The sequence below is a fragment of the Erinaceus europaeus genome, chromosome 13 (genome assembly GCF_950295315.1).
Source record: "Erinaceus europaeus chromosome 13, mEriEur2.1, whole genome shotgun sequence".
Taxonomy (NCBI): Eukaryota; Metazoa; Chordata; class Mammalia; order Eulipotyphla; family Erinaceidae; genus Erinaceus; species Erinaceus europaeus.
The window spans coordinates 61,057,863-61,079,203 of record NC_080174.1 but is presented as its reverse complement, the minus strand read 5'-3'; the positions used below and the strand labels follow the sequence as shown (position 1 = coordinate 61,079,203).

Genomic DNA, 21,341 nt, shown 5'->3' with positions numbered 1-21,341 from the left:
CAGAGGGTTCATGGGTAACACAGTTCCTGAGTTCTACAGCACTTGCGTGTATATGTACTTTATTTATTTCTTATTTTATTTATTTATTTTCCTTTTTGTTGCCCTTGTTGTCTTTTTATTATTGTTGTAGTTATTATTGTTGTTATTGATGTCATCATTTTTAAATAGGACAGAGAGAAATGGAGAGAGGAGGGGAAGACAGAGAGGTGGAGAGAAAGACACCTGCAGACCTGCTTCACTGCCTGTGAAGCAACTCCTCTGCAGGTGGGGAGCCGGGGGCTTGAACTGGGATCCTTATGACAGTCTTTGCGCTTTACGCCACATGCGCTTAACCCGCTGCGCTACCGCCTGACTCCCTATTTCTTATTTTTATTTATTTAGTTTTTGCCTCCAGTGTTATCACAGGGGCTTGGTGCCTGCACCATGAATTCACTGCTCCAGGCAGCCATCTTTTTTCCATTGTTGTTGGTCTTGTTGCTGTTATTGTTGTTTTGCTGTTGTTGGAAAGTATAGAGAGAAATTAAGAGAAGAGGGGAGTCGGACTGTAGCACAGCGGGTTAAGCACAGTGGCGCAAAGCACAGGGACCGGCGCAAGGATCCCAGTTCAAGCACACAAGCACACTATCCAAGTGAGCTATCTTGCTGGCCCAAGCTTTTATATTTCAAACCTAACTTGAGTGGCAGTATGATTACAGTAGGTTACAGTTGTTTTTCCTCCAAATTTTCTAACTGTGGTTTTACTGTCTTCTGGCCTTAAATATCATCCAAGAAAGTGTTAAGACTAGGGGGTCGGGCGATTGCACAGTGGGTTGAGCACACATGGTGCCAAGTGCAAGGGCCAGCGCAAAGATCCTGGTTGGAGCCCCCAGCATCCCACCTGCAGGGGGATCGCTTCACACATGGTGAAGCAGATCTGCAGGTGTCTTTCTTTCTCTCTCAGCAGTGGCAACAACAAGGGCAACAAAATGGGGAAAATGGCCTTCAGGAGCAGTGGATTCGTAGAGCAGGCACTGAGCCCCAGAGATAACCCTGGTGACAAAAAAAAAAAAAGTATTAAGACCAGGGGGCCAGATGGTGGTGCACCTGGTTAAAGTACACGTCACTGTGTGCAAAAACCTGGGTTCAAATCCCTGGCTCCTACCACCAGGGGCAAAGCTTCACAAGCGGTGAAACAGTGCTGCAGGTCTCTCTCTGTCTCTTCTTTCTGTCTCAATTTCTCTTTGCCTCCAGGGTTATTGCTGGGGCTCGGTGCCTGCACTATGAATCCACTGCTCCTGGAGGGCTATTTCCCCCATTTTGTTGCCCTTGTTGTTGTGCTTGTTGTAGTTGTTATTGTTGTCTGTCATAGCTGTTGCTGTTGTTGGATAGGACAGAGAGAAACAGAGAGAGGAGAGGAAGGCAGAGAGGGGGAGAGAAAGATAGACACTTGCAGACCTGCTTCACCGCTTGCGAAGCGACCTCCTGCAGGTGGGGAACCAAGGGCTTAAACCGTGATCCTTACACTGGCCCTTGCGCTTTGTGAAAAAAAGTCTTAAGACCAATCTGCTTTTCTCCTTTTTAAATTTTTAATGTAGTGTTAGAGAATGAACCAGGGACATTAAACACATGTTAATACCACCAAGGACCCTCCCAAATCTAGTTAAAATTTTTTTGTTTGTTTGTTTGTTTGTTTTTAAATTGCAACCTAAGTTATGCCTGGACTAGGAATCCACTGCTCCTGGTGGTCATTAAAAAATTTTTTTTTTAATCTTTATTTATTTGCTGGATAGACAGTCAGAAATTGAGAGGGAAGGGGGTGATAGAGAAGGAGAGAGACAGAGAGACACCTGCAGCACTGCTTAACCACTGTGAAGCTTTCCCCCTGCAGGTGGGGGCCAGGGGCTCGAACCTGGGTCCTTGCGCACTGTAACATGTGCGCTCAACCAGGTGCGCCACCACCTGGCCCCCCTTTTTTAAAATTTTATTTATTTATTCATGAGAAATGATAGGAGAGAGAGAAAGAACCAGACATCACTCTGGTATATGTGCTGCTGGGGACTGAACTTGGAACCTCATGTTTGAGTCCAAAGTCTTACCCACTGCTCCATCTTCCGGACCACTAATGGTCATTTTTATATAGTATGTTTATTATTGTAATTATTTTAGATAAAGACAGAGAGGGACTACAGCACAGAAGCTTCCTTCAATGCAATGGGAGCCAGGCTTAAAGTTGGGTTATGCACAAGGCAAAGTAGAATACTACCCAAGAAAGCTATTTTACCCCTGCTCCCCCATTTTTAACTTTAACTTTACTTGATAAGACAAAGAGAAATTGAGGGAGGGCAGGTGGTAGTGCATCCGGCTAAGCACACAGAGTACTAAGCTAGGACCCATGCAAGAATCTGGGTTTGAGACCTGGCTCCCCATCTGCAGGGTGTCTGTCTTTCTCTCTCCCTATCTTCCCATCTCTCTCAATTTCTCTCTGTTCTATCAAAAAAAACCAAAAAACAAAAAACAAAAGGCCACCAGGAGCAGTGGGTTTGTAGTGCTGTACCCAGCTCCAGTGATAACCCTGGAAGAAAAAATAAAATAAAAATAATACATTTTAATTGGGCGGTCATGCAGCAGGTTAAGCGCAGGTGGCTTAACCATTTTTCTCTGTCCTATCCAACAACGACAACAACAATAATAACTACAACAATAAAACAAGGGCAACAAAAGGGAATAAATAAGTATTTTAAAAATTTAAAAAAAAATTATGGGCCAGGGAAAGAGCATATAGTGATTATGCAAACAACTTTCATGCCTGAGGCTCTTATGTCCCGAGTTCAATCCCTAACATCACCATATACCAGAGCTAGGCAGTGCTCTGGTTTAAAAAGAAAAAAGTTTTTTTTACTCTATTTGGAGGCAGCATAATCTTGGATAAACCAATAATGTTCTAGCTGGTTAGGAAAGCAGTAAAGGTTTAGATGGTGACTGCAACTAACTTTTTTTTTTCAAATGAAAAAAAGTTCAGGTAAAGCTATAAGCATAGGGGTGGAGGGTAGAGAATATAATGGTTATGCAGAGACTCTCGTGCCTGAGGCTTCAAAGTCCCAAATTCAGTCCCCGAACCACCATAAGCCAGAGCTGAGCAGTGCTCTAGTAAAAAAAAAAAAAAAAAGTTATAGGCATGGGGTTTAAGATGAGAAGGCCATTAGAGATTACCCAACCTTGAAAATTAGCTCTGAGATAAGATCAGACATCCTGATGCTATATGAACTTTCCCCCATTATTTTCAAGTCATTTAGTTTTAATTACTTATGGTGAATTTGGGAAAGGTAATTAAATTGCAGTCATCTAAGATTTGATTACCCTGATGCCATTACATCTGAACCAAGTAGCAGAACAGGAGCACAAAGAAGTCCATAAGGGAATTTCTCATATTTTCAGTTTGAATGTCTCTGCCAGCAGTGCTGAGCTACTGAGGCTTTCTGGACAGTAACTTGGATGCCTGCCCAAGGTCCTCAGGGCTTGGAGGATACTAATAGGACCACCTTGAGGAAGGTGTAGGCGAGACTATGCATAGAAGGCTCCTGCCTGTCTCTCATTTTCTGCCACTTCCAATTTACATGACTGCTGATGTGCAAGAATCCAAAGTCTAGCAAAACCTTCATTGTCAAGGCTTCAGTATTATCCCTCAGTTTTGATCTTTGGCCTTCTGGTCTCTTGCTTTCCTGGTTTAACTCGCGTTACCATTCACAAGGACCCAGGTTCAAGTCTTAAGTACCTACCTGCAGGGGGAAGTTTCATGAGCAGTGAAGAAGAGCTGCAGGTGTCTTTCTTTTTCTATGTTTGTTTCTTTCTTTCTCTCTCTCTCTCTCTTCCTTCCTTCCTTCCTTCCTCTCTGTCTTCCTTCCTTTCTTCCCCTTTCTACTCCCTTTCCTCAATTTCTCTCCTCTCCCTCTCTCTCTTTCTCACTCAATAATTTATTTTTGAGGGTGGGGTGATAGCACAGTAGGTTAGGTTAATGGCACAAAGCACAAGTATCCCGGTTCGAGCCCCTGGCTCCTCACCTGCAGGGGGATTGCCTCACAAGTGGTGAAGCAGGTCTGCAGGTGTCTATGTTTCTCTCCCCCTTTCTGTCTTCCCCTCCTCTCTCCATTTCTCTCTGTCCTATCCAACAACGATAGCAACAACAACAACAATGATGATAACAAAGGCAACAAAAGGGAAAAAATAGCCTTCAGGAGCGGTGGATTCATAGTGCAGGCATTGAGCCCTAGCGATAACCCTGGAGGCAAAAAATATATATATTATTATTTTTTTAATATCTATTCCCTTTTGTTGCCCGTTTTGTTGTTGTTGTTACTATTGATGTCGTTGTTGTTGGATAGGACAACGAGAAAGGGAGAGAAAGACACTTGCAGACTTACTTCATTGCTTGTGAAGCGACACCCCCCTCCCCCGCAGGTGGGGAGCCGGGTACTCGAACCAGGATCCTTCCTCCGGTCCTTGTGTTTTTCGCCTACTGATTCCTATTCTTAGTGACTGGCACAAGAAACCATATTGTTTGAGCACGAAATCTGTCTGGGAGGTTTTTTTAAAAAAAATATTTTATTTATTTTAAAGAAATGCTTTATGATTTTTAAAACATTTACTTATTATTATTATTTTTATTTTTACTAAAGCACTGCTCAGCCGTGGCTTATGGTGGTGCAGGGACTTGAACCTGGGACTCTGGAGGTTCAGGCAAGAAAGACTCTTTGCATACTATTATGCTATCTTCTCCCATCCGAGTTTTCTTTACTTTCTTATATATCTGGGCAGCCACTGTGCTTGATTATTTTCATCTATTTCTTTTTTTTTCAAAGCTTTTATTTTATAATTTATTTATTTATTATTTATTTTCCCTTTTGTTGCCCTTGTTGTTTTCTATTGTTGTAGTTATTATTGCTGCTGCTGTTGTCGTAGTTATTGGATAGGACAGAGAGAAATGGAGAGAGGAGGGGAAGACAGAGGGGGAGAGAAAGATAGACACCTACAGACCTGCTTCATCGCTTGTGAAGCGACTCCCCTGCAGGTGGGGGCTGGGGGCTCCAACCCAGATACTTATGCCGGTCCTTGAGCTTCACGCCATGTGCACTTAACCGATTGCTACCACCCGACTACCAGCTTACTATTTCTTAAGCTTGAGAGTCCAATGCTTTATCTGCTACACCACTTCCTAGACTGCCAACTTACTATTTCTTTTATCTAGCTTATTAATTTAGTTTAAGGGACACCTTCTATTTTACCAGGATTATTTCAGTATTCTTTCTGTCTCCAGGTTTATCCTCTTTAGATCACCCTTCACAGTATAGTAAAAGCTCTATAAAGTGAGGATTCAGGAGTTGGGCAGTGGCACACCTGGTTAAGTTGCACATGTTAACATGCTCAAAGACCCAGGGTCAAGCCTCAGGTCCCCACCTGCAGGAGGTGGGAAAGCTTTATGAGAGGGGAAGCAGTGCCAGAAGTGTCTTTTTCTCTCTGTCTCCTATATCTCTCAAAGTCTCTTTATCTTATCAAATAAAAGAAATGAAAGAAAGAAAAAAGTTTGCTGGGAGCAGTGGATTCAACATGCAAGTACTAAGTCCCAGTGATAACCCTGGTGGCAATGAAATAAAAAATCATGAAAAGAAAAAGGACTTAATCATGATATCCCTTTGCTTTAGAATTTTAAACTGCAGTTATCTTTACACTCCTTAGGGACAGTTCTTTCCCATCTACACAGCCTTGCATCCCATAGTACCCATTCCTCTTTATACTCTATATAGCAGTTATTAATTACTTAGTATTCTTTCATATAACAAATATTTATTGAGTTTCTGTAGATCTTCAAATATAACAATGAGACAAAGATAAGTTACATCTTGAAACTAACATTTTACTGGTGAGAAATAAGTAAATAAGGTCAGACGTGTTATGAAGGAAATGAAAACATCTGATGTGATAAGAGTATAATGACAGAATGCTTTTTTTTGGGGAGTCGGGCAGTAGCGCAGCGGGTTAAGCGCAGGTGGTGCAAAACACAAGGACCAGCATATGGATCCTGGTTCAAGTCCCCGGCTCCCCACTTGCAGGGGAGTCGCTTGACAGGCGGTGAAGCAGGTCTGCAGGTGTCTATCTTTCTCTCCCCATCTTTGTCTTCCCCTCCTCTCCATTTCGCTCTGTTCTATCCAACAACAACGAAATCAATAATAACTACAACAATAAAACAAGGGCAACAAAAGGGAATAAATAAATATTAAAAAAAAAAACAATATTTTTAAAACAATTTTTATTTTCCCTTTTGTTGCCCTTGTTTTTTATTGTTGTAGTTATTATTGTTATTACTAATGTCATTGTTGTTAGATAGGACAGAGAGAAATGGAGAAAGGAGGGGAAGATACCGCCTGTGAAGTGACTCCCTTGCAGGTGTCGGGGGCTTGAACTGGGATCCTTACGCTGGTCCTTGCACTTTGTGCCACATGCACTTAACCCGCTGCGCTACCGCCCGACTCCCAGGACAGAATACTTCTGATGTGAATAGTTAGTGAGGCTTCGTTTGAAGTGGTTAAATCTGAGCTAAGGTCCAAATGAGATGTTCGTGGAATAAGCTAGGAACTCTCATGCTTTACATTCTTGATTTATCTACAATATTCCTTTTTCCAGACCAGGTGGTTTCATTTTTCAAAATTCAGTACAAGGGCCATTTCCTTAAGTTTTTTTTCAGCCTTTCCCTTCTGTGACCACACACATTCCTATCACTGTACTTTACACTTCTTACTGCATATAGCCTGTGTGTTCCTCAAGGGGGAAAAAGCTGTTACACACACACACACACACACACACACACACACACACACACACACACTTTACCAGAACATTGCTCAACTCTGGCCTATGGTGTGGGGGATTGAACCTGAGACTTTAGAGCCTCAGGTATGAGGGTCTCTTTGCATAACCATTATGCTATCTACCCCGACCCATATTTTTATGTGTTTAGTTGCTTCACACAGAGTCTTCAACATAGAGGGGTTCCTCAAACATTTGATAAATAAATGAAATACTTCATTTTCTACCATCAGTTCTGTGTTGGAGTCAGCTTGCTGTGCTTGGGAGACCTGATGGTTATCATCTCTTCCCAACTCTGTGTTTAGTGATATCACTGATTATAATGGTAGATTAAAAAAAATCATCTTTATTTATTTATTTATTGGATAGAGACACCCAGAAATTGAGAGGAAGGGGGAGATAAAGAGGGAGAGACAATATAGACAGCTGCAGCCCTGCTTCACCACTTGTGAAGCTTTCCCCCCTACAAGTGGGGACTGGGGACTTGAACCTGGGTCCTTGTGCACTGTAACATGTGCACTCAGCCAGGTGTGCCACCATCTAGCCCCACATAATGATAGATTTATATTGTGGAAATTGGCAGTTGTTACTGAGCAGGTCCTTTTTTAAAAAAAATGTATTTATTTATGTATTCTCCTTTGTTGCCCTCAATTTTTATTGTTCTTGTAGTTATTGATGTCATCATTGTTGGTTAGAACAGAGAGAAATGGAGAAAGGAGGAGAAGACAGAGAGGGGGAGAGAAAGATAGACACCTACAGACCTGCTTCACCGCTTGTGAAGCAACTCCCCTGCAGGTGGGAAGCCGGGGGCTCGAACTGGGATCCTTATGCTGGTCCTTGTGCTTTGCACCACGTGTGCTTAACCCACTGTGCTACTGCCCGACTCCCTCCTTTTTTTTTTTTCTTTTGGAGAATTGGTTGTCAATCAGCACAACACTGATGGTAGTGTATCATAAACTTCTTTCTCTTTGCAATTAAAGTTATATAGTAAGGCTGGCAAAACACTTCAGTTGGATAGTGTGCTGCTTTGCCATGTGCATAGCCTAGGTTTGAGTCTGGCCCCACCAGAAGGAAGCCTCAGTGCTATGGCCTCTCTCTCTAGCTTTTTTCTTTAAAAAAAAGAAAGAAAGAAAAAAAAAGGAGGGTGAAGATTAGGCAGTGGCACACCTGGTTAAACACACACATTACAATGCACAAGGACTTAGGTTCAAGTCCCTGATCCCAAACTGCAGGGAGAAAGCTTCTTGAGTGGCAAAGTTGGGCTGCAGGTGTCTCTCTGTCTCTTTCTCTATTTCTCCCTCCCATCTCAATTTCTCTGTCTCTATCTAATAATAAAATTTTAAAAAGGTGGGAATGAATCTGGCATCTGGGAGCCTCACAATGAGTTTTTTCACATAATCATTATGTTTCCCCTCTCATTAAAATAAATCAATAGGCAGCCTGGGAGGTGGTGCAGTGGATAGAGTTGGATTCTCAAGCATGAGATCTCAAGTTTTTTCTTGTTATTTGAAAAGATATTTTTGAAAGCATTTCAAGTCTGTTTCCTCTAAGTTCCCTCTTTCTATTTGCTTTTTTAAACTTTTAGCTTTTATGATAGAGGCTTTCTTTAAATCTGACAGGTTTTTTTTTTTTTTATTTAAGAAAGGATTAATTAACAAAACCATAGGGTAGGAGGGGTACAACTCCACACAATTCCCACTGCCCAATCTCCATATCCCACCCCCTCCCCCGATAGCTTTCCCATTCTCTATCCCTCTGGGAGCATGGACCCAGGAAAATCTGACAGGTTTTTATTTTATCTTAAATACTGCGTTGATGTAAATACATTTTGGTTTTTCTTCTTGAGTGGTCAGATTCTCTAGAGGAGATTCTTTCAAACTCCTGACTGAAGGCTTTCTGCCTTTTGCCAACATTCTGAGAACAAGTCAGGAAGTGGCCTTGGGGGAGGACAATCTTGGTGGCCAATATTCCTTTCCTAGCTTTGATTACAGGACTTCCTATCTATTGTCTTCCATCAATCACTCTCAAAGAGCAAAGACTTCGTCTTTGGTTCTGGCCCTAGATAATTCCTCTCCCCAAAATGCTTTCTCTAACCCTCACTGACATCTGTGAAAGCTAACTGACCTTGAAAACTTCCCTTATCCTTTTCTCCCACCAGTTTCTGGATGGAGAAAGCAACAGATTTTAGAATTAGAATCAATCTCACACTGCCTGAGTCTAGTGATTATTAGAATTTGTTTTATAAATCTGTTTCACATTCTATAGTAATGATGGACTCCAAACAACCTATCCTGGGGAACTGTGGAAATATACCCCTGACATAGCAGCCCTGTAAATCAGTATTTCTTCAATAAAGTGATTCTGAAGTTAAAACAAACCATGATTCAAGTCGTTTTACTCTAAGCTTGTGCTATTTATAAATTAAGATTTTAGGACACTAAATGTCTTAAATTGAGGAAGATTCTTCATAACTTGTAACAGAGAAATTCTTTCAAAAACAGGATATGACTTAAATGTCTACTCCTCCTGGACCTCTGCCTTCTTCAGGGCTGCTCTAGGAAACTAACCACTAACACTGGAATACTGTCGTTCTAGCACTGACAGTGACTCACCACTGTGGCCATCCCACCAAGTAAGACATAAAAGCAACAGAAGGCACATATTACAATGTGCAATAAATCAGGTTCAAGTCCTCAGTTCCCACCTGCAGAGGGAAAGCTTTATAAGAAGTACAGCAGTGCTACAGGTGTCTCTTTCTCCCTAACTTCCTCTCCCCCCTCAATTTCTATCTCTATCCAATCAATAAAGTAAAATGAAATAAAAGCAACAGAAGGCAGCTTCACCTAGGACCTTGTAGTCATAAGTATAAGAATGTTACTGGAAATGTTTTCAGAGACCATGTCATTATGGAACCAAAACCAAATCCTTCATAGTTTTCCCTTTCTTCCCACCTTACCCCCAAGGGAAGCCCTAGGCTGGAGTGGCTCCCTGAGCCTCCCAGGGATGACAGGGGTCTTGACTCAAGTGGGCCCAAGGGGAAACATACCCTTCCTCCACTGTGACTGAATTCATGAGAAGACAATTAGTGATAGTCACTCTTTCTCTTATGACACAGGATGATCCAATGACTGAATGCTTAATGGATGACTTCTCTCCAACGTGTGTATCTGGTCCAATGAGGCTGTCAACTTCAACCTGCAAAAGGTGAATAATACTATCCATCTATCTCAACCAGCTGCAGACCAAATGCCTAGATCTGAGCTGGGATTTAACGGGATCTTTTACTAGTGATACTTTAGCAAGAGGTATTGTTATCATTAATACTTCTCAATGCCACACAGTGACAATATGTGTGTAAACACACACACACACACATATATATATATTTATATATATTTGTTCAAAGAGAGAACAGAGCACTTTGATATGGGTAAAAAGAAGGACAGAGGTAAAAGGCTCTTGTTACTGAGTACCAAAGCTATACAGGCACTTTCTTACAGAGTTTGTATGGTATGGGGCAGCACCTGCTCAAGCTTTTTTTTTTTTTTTTTTTTTTTTTTAAATCAGAGCACAGCTCAGCTCTGGCTTATGGTAGTTCAGGGGATTAAACCTGGGACTTAGGAGCCGCAGGCATGAGAGTCTCTTTGTATAACCATTATGCTATCTAGCCCCCATCCTCCCAAATCTTGAGTGCCTAGGCTAGAAGGTGAAAATTTCCAACTAGAAGTCAGTTGTGATTTCCCAGGGGCTAGTGAGGTTCAGGGCTTGAGAAAGCCCTGATCTATATAGTTGTTGTGTTTTTTTTTTAATATCTATCTATTTATTTATTTATACCCTTTTGTTGCCCTTATTGTTTTATTGTTGTAGTTACACCTACAGATCTGCTTCACCACTTGTGAAGCAACTCCCCTGCAGGTGGGGAGCTAGGGGCTCGAACTGGGATCCTTATGCTGGTCCTTGTGCTTTGTGCCATGTGTGCTTAACCCACTTTGCTACCGCCTGACTCCCTGATCTATACAGTTTTTTTAAGGAAAAGCTTTGCCTGCCCTGCCCTGCCCATGTAAGCACTTACCAGGTGTTTAGTCACGATCTGGGCTGATGAATGGACTAGTGATTCTTCTGGACAGAAAACAGGTAACAATTTGGGCACCTTAAGGAAAGAAACATAGTCAGAATAGAAAACACCTAAAAGTATCTTGCGTAGAACTGAACTTGCACTCAAGGGATGTGGGGTGTTTTCAGCCATAGCTGTGTGTCTGGGTGAGACAGCAGGAAACTGCTGTACTTCCCCTAGGACAAGGATTATGTTTGTAGTAGTCTCTTAAGTGGTCAGAGTCTCAGTATTCTAGCTGAGGATCTCTTCTGTGAAAGCAATACTGTGTCCTTTAACCTGAGAAGGTGGTTAAGACAAGCCTCTGAGATATGCAGATGGCACCTGAGAGAGGTCTGATGAGGGCCAAGGTTCCTCTTGGTCATCCTAGCTTCCTGCTTAGATTCAGAACCACTGTGGGCCACACAGAGGGAGCATACTGTATCAGACAAATTCTGTCACCAGGACAGCCCCAGAGAAAATACCTATGTTCCTTACCAGCTAAAAGAAACATGGAAGAGGGGGGCCGGGTGGTGGCACGCCTGGTTAAGCGCACACATTACAGTGTACAAGGACTCAGATTCAAGCCTCCGGTCCATACCTGCAGGGGGAAAGCTTCACAAGTGTTGAAGCAGGGCTACAGATGTCTCTCTGTCTCTCTCCCTCTCTATCTCTCCCTACCCTCTCAATTTCTCTCTATCTCTATCCAGTAATATATAAAAATCATATACAAAAGAAAGAAACATGGAAGAGGGGCTGGGTGGTGGCGCACCTGGCTGAGTGCACATGCTACAATGCACAAGGATCCAGGTTTGAGCCTCTGGTCCCCACCTGCAGGGGGAAAGCTTTGGGAGTGGTGAACCATTGTTGCAGGTGTCTGTTTCTCTCTATCACCCCTTTCCCTCTTGATTTCTGGCTGTCTCTATCTAATAAATAAAGATAATAATAAAAAATTAAAGACGGGAGTCGGACGGTAGCACAGCGGGTTAAGCACAGGTGACACAAAGCGTAAGGACTAGCATAATGATCCCAGTTCGAGCCCCCAGCTCCCCACCTGCAGGGAGTAACTTCATAGGCGGTGAAGCAGGTCAGCAGGTGTCTTTCTCTCCCCGTCTTCCCCTCCTCTCTCCATTTCTCTCTGTCTTATCCAACAACAACAACAATAATAACTACAACAATAAAACAAGGGCAACAAAAGGGAATAAATAAATATTTTAAAATCTTTTTTTTAAAAAGATTTTATTTATTTATGAGAAAGATAGGGGAGAGAGGGAAAGAACCAGACATCACTCTAGTACATGTGCTGCCAGGGACTGAACTCAGGACCTCATGCTTGAGAGTCTAGTGCCTTAGCCACTGCGCCACCTTCTGGACCACAATATTTTAAAATCTTTAAAAAATTAAAGACACATGGAAAAGAAAGACTATGCTCTCTCAAGTATAAGGAAACTGCAGAGGTTACGGATATGGTGAATTTAAGCTCCTGACCTATTAGGAAGGCACAGACCTATTATGTCCATATATGATTCTTCAGTATGGACAGAATGCTGATGAAAGCTGTGTGTGGTGGTCACGGTGGCAAAGGGATGTCTTGCCAGAACTGATCACGCTGGCAATGTAAAGGCTAGCCCCTCAGTCCCATCTCTGGAAAGTTGATTATATTCTAATCCAGATCATTCAGGCATGTTTGCTGCACTATCACTGGTTGCGCTTCAGAAGATACTTCTCTAACCTCAGGCTACCCACCAACATGCCTGACAGGTTACAGAGAACTAACTGAAGAAAGAGAACTAGAAGTCAGATTAAGGAAACTTTCTTTTTTCTTTAATTTTTATTTATTTACTTATTAGACAGAGACAGAGAGAAACTGAGAGGGAAGGGGAGACAGAGAGGGAGAGAGACAGACACACCTGCAGCCCTGCTTCTCCACTCGAGCTTTACCCCTGCAGGTAGGGACCAGGGGCTTGAACCTGGGTCCTTAAGCACTGTAATGTGTGTGCTTAACCAGATGTGCTACTGCCTGGTCCCTAAGGAAACTTTCTTTTCTTATCTCCCTCATTTCCTTGCTTCCTTCCTTCCTTTTCTTCTTTTCTTTCTACCAGAGCACTGTTCAGCTCAGGCTTATGGTGGTGCGGGGGACTGAACTTGAGACTTTGGAGCCTCAGGCATGGGAGTCTCTTTGCATAACCATTATGCTATCTACCCCCCTCCCCCAAGGAAACTCTCCATTAGTTTTGAACCTAAATTGTTTGACTTTACCCAGGACTGCCCTGGGCATACATGTGACAAGATGTGGTTTCTGTGAAAGACAGCTTGGATCAGGGGGCCTGGAGCCCCGGATCGTAACAAACCTGGATTGAAGCCAGTTTAAGGTCTGTGGCTGGGCAATATCCACTATATGATCTCAACTGTAAAGATTCCTGAGCCAGGTTTTCCTCAGGGAGTAAACAGCAATTTTCTTTTCTTTTTAAGATTTTATTTCATATGAGACAGGGAATTTCATATGATAAGCCAGAACACCACTCCAGGACATATGAAGCTAGGGACCTAACCTGGATTCTTAGGCACCCAAGTCCTGACCTTGACCAGTAGAGCCATTTTCCCAGCCCCGATGTTCATTTCTTTCTTGAAATTTATTTATCTTTAAAATTTATTTTTAAATATATATTATTTATTTTATTATTGGACAGAGACAGAGAGAAACTGAGAGGAGAGGGGGAGATGGAGAGGGAGACAGAAAGAGACACCTGCAGCCCTGCTTTACCATTCGTGAAGCTTTCCCCCTAAAGTGGGGACCAGGGGCTTGAACCCGGGACCTTGCGCATTGTTATGTGTGCCTAACCAGGTGCGCCACTGCCTGGTCCCTAAATTTATTTATTTATTTTTTTAATCTTTTAAAAATTTTTTATTTATTCCTTTTTTTGTTGCCCTTGTTTTATTGTTGTAATTATTATTGATGTTGTTGTTGTTGGATAGGACAGAGAGAAATGGAGAGAGGAGGGGAAGACAGAGAGAGGGAGAAAAAGATAGACACCTGCAGACCTGCTTCACTGCTTATGAAGTGACTCCCCTGCAGGCGGGGAGTTGGGGTCTCCAACAGGGATCCCTATGCCGGTCCTTGCGCTTTCTGCCACCTGCACTTAACCCGCTGTGCTACCACCCAGCTCCCCCCCAAAATTTATTTTTATTATTTATCCATTATTTTATGAGAAAGAAAGACCAGAATACCAGCTGGACATATATAAAGCCGGGTAATCAAACTAGGGCTTCATGCATGCAATGCTGACAGCTCAAACCCGATTTTGTTTTCTTTCCCCCCCCCCTTTTGTTGCCCTTGTTGTTTACCATTGTTGTTATTATTGTTGTTGTTACTGCTGTCATTGTTGTTGGATAGGACAGAGAGAAATCGAGAGAGGAGGGAAAGACAGAGAGGGGGAGCAAAAGATTAAGACACTTGGACACCTGCTTCACCGCTTGTGAAGCGACCCCCCTGCATGTAGGGAGCCGGGGGCTCAAACCGGGATCCTTGCGCTGGTCTTTGCACTTTGCACCATGTGCACTTAATCCACTGCACTACCACCCAGCTCTCCCCCCCAATTTTGTTTTCTTATTTCATTTCAGTTCTGGTTTATGGTGGTACCAAAATTTCTTGTTTATGGTGGGAATTTGGAGCCTCAGGCATGAAAATCTTTTGCATAACCACTATGCTATCTCCCTAGCCCTTCAATTCCATTTCCCATTTTCTTTTCAATTCCATTTTTCTTTTTTTTTTAACATCTTATTTATTTATTTATTCCCTTTTGTTGCCCTTGTTGTTGTAATTATTATTGCTGTTGGATAGGACAGAAAGAAATGGAGAGAGGAGGGGAAGACAAAGGGGGGAGAGAAAGATAGACACCTGCAGACCTGCTTCACCACCTGTGAAGCGACTCTCTGGCAGGTGGAGAGCCAAGGGCTTGAACCGGGATCTTTACGATGGTCAATTCCATTTCTCTCTCTCTCTTTTTTTTTAAATGTTTTTTAAATATTTATTCCCTTTTGTTGTCCTTGTTTTATTGTTATAGTTATTATTGATGTCATTGTTGTTGGATAGGACAGAGAGAGATGGAGAGAGGAGGGGAAGACAGAGGGGGGAAAGATAGACACCTGCAGACCTGCTTCACCGCCTGTGAAGTGACTCCCCTGCAGGTGGGGAGCCAGGGGCTCGAACCAGGATCCTTACACGGGTCCTTGCGCTTTACACCACCTGTGCGCTTAACCCACTGAGCTACCACCAGACTCCCTCTTTTTTTTTTTTTTAATATTTTTTAATGTTTACCTATTTATTTCCTTTTTGTTGTCCTCAATCCCATTTTTCTTTTTTTTTTTTTAAATAAATTTTTTTTTTTTCCCTCCAGGGTTATTGCTGGGCTCGGTGCCTGCACCATGAATCCACCACTCCTGGAGGCCATTTTCCCCCCTTTTTTGTTGCCCTAGTTGTTGCAGCCTCGTTGCGGTTATTATTGCCATTGTTGACGTTGCTTTGTTGTTGGATAGGACAGAGAGAAATGGAGAGAGGAGGGGAAGACAGAGAGAGAGGGGAGAGAAAGATAGACACCTGCATACCTGCTTCACCGCCTGTGAAGCGACTCCACTGCAGGTGGGGAGCCGGGGGCTTGAACCGGGATCCTGCGCTTTGCGCCATGTGCGCTTAACCCACTGCGCCACCGCCCGACCCCTCAATTCCATTTTTCAACACTATCTTGCACCTCTCTACTTATCTTCCCACCTCTAGCTTATACTTGCAATGACAGTTTTTACAGAGCTCTAGCAGGAACAGTTAGTAGCTAATTTCATCATTGTTATTCCTGCATGCCCTTTAACTACCTTCCCCCCCATTTTCAACCTATATGACCCAACATTTGTTGTTGTTGTTGTCTCATCATTGTTTCTTCTTATGCTTGCTACAGAACAAAGAGTTCTCTAACAGTCTCAGTCTTTCTACTGTTCCTCTCTTTATTCTTTTACTTAATTAAAAATTTTTTTCCCCTCCCTGGGTAGGGGTTTGAAGGTGGGGGGACAAAGCTTCTCTAGAAGCAACTCAATCTCCATATCTCAGTAATAGCAGAGTTAGACTCCTCCAGAATTGTCTCTAGATAGTTCTTTTTTTTTTTTTTAAGACTTTATTTATTTATTTATGAGAAAGATAGGGGAGAGAGAGAAAGAACCAGACATTACTCTGGTACATGTGCTGCCAGGGATTGAACTCAGGACCTCATGCTTGAGAGTCTAGTGCCTTAGCCACTGCACCACCTCCTGGACCACGATAATTCCTCTTTCTTATAAGCATTTTTTTCTTGAGGCTTGCTATCTGGCTACTTTATAATATTTTTCTTTCATCTTCTTAGGAAAACCTCCCGTGTGTGTGCCTATGCCTACCTCATCATAGTAATGATAACACAGTACTTAACTGTTTGAGACAGTGCACACACAACCATGCTGAAAATAAGAAATATGCTGAATCCAAAGGTCAGAAGTTAGCCTGCTTGGAGATTTTTTTAATTTAGTTGGAGCCACCAAGGCCTCTATGGACCAAGTCCTCTGTTTTCCCCATCTGCTGTGCCTGGGCCCCAGAGGTGTCCCCTATTCCTATTCATAATTGACAATGAGAGAGATTCTGAACAAATAACTGTGCATACATTGGATAGATCAGACAACAAAAAGTTCAGTCTTTCAGAGGCAAGAGTTTCCACAACCTCTGACCTGAACCCATCTTCTCTCACCTGTCTGTTTGCTTCCATGTAGAGTCCCAAAGTGCTCACTCGAGAACAGAGCCCCTCTTTCATGATGTGGACGTAGCAGCGCACTTGTGATCTGGACAAGTCTTCCCACCTGTCTCCTCGACAGGCATTCCAGCAGGCATCATAGGGATCAAAGGTCAGTGTACTAGGTCCTTTTATAAAGCTGTAAATATCTTCAGAACAAACACCCAAATCAAACAAGTGAATGAGAGATGGATGATAGAAAAGCTACAAAAACCAGTGAAGTTTTAAAAGTAGGTATCACTCATACCTTTCCCCCTAGAACTCACCTATGAATCATGGATGCTGGCTAACACCTAAAATGTGAACAACTAAGGCAAATTAAAGGAGGCAATGTGCTACCCTGTATATCTGAAATGAAAGATACAAAAATACTTTTGTTACAAAGAACTCCTACAGGTCTGGCAAGATATCTCACCTGGAAGGGGACTTGCTTTGCCATGCACATGATTCGAGGTTGAGCTCAACTCCCACTGTACTGGGGAGAAGCTTTGGTGCCGTGTTATCTTTCCTTTCTCCCACTGTCTGTCTTTCTCCTCTCTCTTTTTATCTAAAGGTCAGTCAGGAGCAGTGGCAACAACCAAAAAGAAAAAAGTCCTACAAGCAATAACCATATACTGCTAGGGACATCAAATGTATTATTATTCTTTTCCTTTTTTTTGCCTCCAGGGTTATCGCTGGGGTTCAGTGCCTGCACTATGAATTCACTGCTCCTGAGGCTATTTTTTTTCCGATTTTTTGGATAGGACAGATACAAATTGAGAGGAGAAGAGGAGATAGAGAGGGAGAAACAGACACCTGCAGATGTGTTTTGATGCTTGTGAAGTGACCTCCTTGTAGGTGGGGCGCCATGGGCTCAAACCAGAATCCTTGCATGGGTCCTTGAGCTTCAGACTATGTGTGTTTAACCCAGTGTGCCACCACCCGGCTCCCAAAATAAATTAAACTTAAGTATGAAATAGAAGACTATTATAAATCATCAAGTAACACAAGCAAGTGTGTAGATTGTAGTGACCAGTCATGCTCACTTTGTGCTATTAGCTTCTATCCTGAGATCTGGTAGTTGTGCTATGATGGAAATAGCACAGGATTTGGGAGCTAAAGAACTGGGCTCCAGGTTTTCCACTCATACAACAATGATATTAGATTTTTTATTTTATGATAAGAAAACTGGGGCTCAGAAGAATAAGTAGTCTGCCTCAGGTCACAAAGCTAAGGCATCAGAGTCAGATTTCAAATCTATTTGATGCCAAGTCCTGCAACCTTAACTGTCAGGTTATACTATCTCTATTTGATATAAATTTGGTGGTTGTTAAGTGAGGCATGTATTATGAGCCCAGGGCTGGACTAGGGACTAAGCAGGGATATGAAAGCAAACAGAGGTTTTGAATCTATATCTTGGAAAGAAGTCTGGTTGGCTTCTGACTGGACTATAATTGAATAATCTTTCATGTTTCTTTGACAGACTGAGTTAAGTCAGGAAGGGGGTTGCCCAGGTCCTAGAGAGGGACAAAGTTTAAGGACAAAATGGTTTAGTGAGGAATAGAGTCAAACCAGAACTGTGAGCCAGAGAATGAACCTAAAGGATTAGCCTGTCCCTGATAAGCAGCGACAGGATCTGCGTGAGCACGCTTACCAGAGCTCAGGCACTGGTGTCAGCTAGCTCGTTATATCTGCTGGCTAGACAAGAATCTGCCTAGAGACAGGCATTGTGGGCTCTACTAAATTGCCTAGCTACTCTCTTCCAAGGTGCTACCACCCTACTCTATCCCCTTTTACCACACCAGGTACTGACCTAATGACTTCAGTTCCTTTTTCTTTAGATCCTCCTCTTTATCTTCTTGTCCCTGTTGAGATGAAGCTGAGGAAAACTGTTTTCTCACCAGGTATGGAATCAGTTCACTCCGAATGGAAGTAATTGACCTAGGAACAAAGAATGGTCAAGTAAGAGAAACCTGACTATCTAGATCCTATGGGGACCAAAAAACTGCGTATCCAAGGAAAAGTTAAATTCTTTCCTGTTGTGCAAATTTGAAACAGATATCAATAGAAATGGCATAGATTTGGCTATTCTAGAGTAACAGAAGTTATAAATGCTCTACTGCTTTCAAGTTGAGGCTGGAGAATAATGTACTGTATTTGAAAATTCTTTACCCTGACTGAGGACTTCAGTTCAAGCCCCTGATATTACATGTGAATACCATGTACAGCACCAGGGAGAGTTTGGTGCATAGTGAAGTTGTGCTTCAGTGTCTCTCCAAGCTGAAATTAAAAGAAAAACAACAACAAACTGCTGTGGGGAGCTGGGTATAGCACAGTGGGTTAAGTGAACATGGCGCAAAAACCGGCATAAGGATCCCCACCTGCAAGGAAGTCGCTTCACAAGCGGTGAAGCAGGTCTGCAGGTGTCTATCTTTCTCTCCCCCTCCCCCGTCTTCCCTTCCTTTCTCCATTTCTCTCTGTCCTATCCAACAATGATGACAATAACTACAACAAAAAAACAACAAGGGCAACAGAAGGGAATAAATAAATATTAAAAAAAAAAAAAAACTGCTGTGAGCAGTGAAATCACACATGCATGAGGTCCCAGTGGTAGTGGTAGTGGTAGGGATCGTCTACAAAATCTTGGATCCATGTGATATACTCATTAGTGTGTATCATGCTTACTGCTGGGGCTACATGGAAAGGAGAGCTCCTGGTAGCACTGTTCCACAGCTCATGAAGCTTCCCCCTTATAATCCTGTCAGGTGGGGGCCAGGGGCTTGAACCTAGGTTCTAGGTTCACCTATGTTCTAGCAGGTGAGTCATCATAAGAATAGTGCTCTGATCTTTTGAAACAGAGTTGTTTCAAAAGCATTAAAATTTATTTTATGGTAGCAGCTGCTGCGTTTCTCTCCTCTCCTCTCCCTGGTCAACTAGGAATATCAACGATCACCCGAGACTGCAACAAGATGAGATTAGGACTACTTTGGGAACCCACCAAGTCATTGGTGAGTGAAAACACATGTGGCTTGTGGATAGAGAGGAGCCTAAGGGGGAGCGTCTCAACTCTTAAAAAATATGTTTTTTTCTTGGGCTGGGGAATAGGTCATTGTTAGAATACAGGACATGTATGTTTGAAGCCCCAGAGGCTCCAGGTTCAATCCCTGGCACTGTAACATGCCAGAACTGAGTAGTACTCTGGGTTCTGTTTTTTTATCTTTACCTCTAAAAATATTTTATTCTTCTTGTTGGTTTACAGAAATTCAATTTACCCTATACTTTGATCTTATAGTCAACTGTCTTGTTAAAAAATTCATATCAATTCTAATAATATCTGTAGATTCTAGTAATTACCTATGAAACGTCTATTTTTTTTCTTTTTCAGTTCCCAGACCTTATATTTACAATTTTCATAATCTTACCACATTGGTTAAGACCTCCAATATAATGATAAGTAGAAGCACTGAGAGCAGTCACTCTTACTTGACCTTATTTATTCTTTATTACTATTTTGCCATCAGGGTTTATCATTGGGGCTCGGTGCTGGCATTACTAATCCACTGCTCTTGATGGCCATTCTTTCTCTTTCCTCTTCTTCTTCTCCTTCTTCTTTTTTGCCTCCAGGGTTATCACTGGGGCTTGGTGCCTGCACTACAAATCCACTGTTTCCTGGTGGCCATTTCCCACCCCTCTTCCCCAATTTTTTGGATAGAACAGAAAGAAATTGAGAGGGGCGGGGAAGATAGAGGGAGAGAGAAAGATAAGACACCTGCAGACCTGCTTCGCCACTTGTGAAGCATCTCCCCTGCAGGTGGGGAGCAGGAGCTCTAACCTGTGTTTATCTGTTTTACTGCCACCAGGATTATTATTGGGATTTGGTGCCTGCACTAAAAATCCACAGTGGTCATTCCTTTCCTACTACCCTTTGCTTTCTTTTGTTTTTTAAAAAAATTTTTTTGTATTTATTTATTCCCTTTTGTTGCCCTTGTTTTATTGTTGTAGTTATATTATTGTTGTTACTGATGTTGTTGTTGTTGGATAGGACAGAGAGAAATGGAGAGAGGAGGGGAAGACAGAGAAGGCGAGAGAAAGATAGACACCTGGAGACCTGCTTCACTGCTTGTGAAGCAACTCCCCTGCAGGTGGGGAGCCAGGGGCTCAAACCGGGATCCTTCCGCCGGTCCTTGTACTTTGCACCACCTGCGCTTAACCTGCTGCGCTACCGCCCGACTCCCCTACCCTTTTCTTTTTATGTGGTAGGAAAGAGAGACACCTGTAGCCTGCTTCACCACTCATAAAGCTTCCCCCTGCAGTGGGGACTGGAGGTTGAACTTGGGTTCTTGTGTATGGTAATGTGTATACTCAACCAGGTGTTCCACCACCTGGCACTCTTACTTGATCTTGATTCTAAAGGTAATTCTACTAATATTTTACCATTTAGATCGAGACTATTTTGGGAAAATATGGAATGCTTCACGTATTTGCATATTATTATTGCACAGGGAGCATGCTATAGCATTCTGTACTCTTTCAATTTTATTATATGTATAGCTGAAGAGAGCACTAATGGGACCCTCTTTACCTTGGTCTCCACCAGAGCCTTATACATTTGGGACTCTACTGTTCTCAGT

At 42.5% G+C, this 21,341-nt stretch overlaps 2 protein-coding genes across 2 annotated transcripts in view; one reads left to right on the top strand and one right to left on the bottom strand.

Annotated features, from left to right (window-relative positions):
* Positions 1-21,341, top strand: part of LOC107522939 (large ribosomal subunit protein uL16-like) — a 205,193-nt gene that overhangs the window by 75,413 nt on the left and 108,439 nt on the right. The window lies entirely within an intron of this gene.
* EIF2B3 (eukaryotic translation initiation factor 2B subunit gamma) overlaps positions 1-21,341 on the bottom strand; it is a 96,095-nt gene that overhangs the window by 8,901 nt on the left and 65,853 nt on the right. Inside the window, exons 7-10 of the mRNA XM_007530981.3 lie at positions 18,524-18,651; positions 16,690-16,880; positions 10,910-10,987; positions 9,884-10,032 (exon numbers count right to left, since the gene is read on the bottom strand). Of these exons, the coding sequence (XP_007531043.1) occupies positions 9,884-10,032; positions 10,910-10,987; positions 16,690-16,880; positions 18,524-18,651 (546 nt within the window). The remainder of the gene's footprint in view (positions 1-9,883; positions 10,033-10,909; positions 10,988-16,689; positions 16,881-18,523; positions 18,652-21,341) is intronic.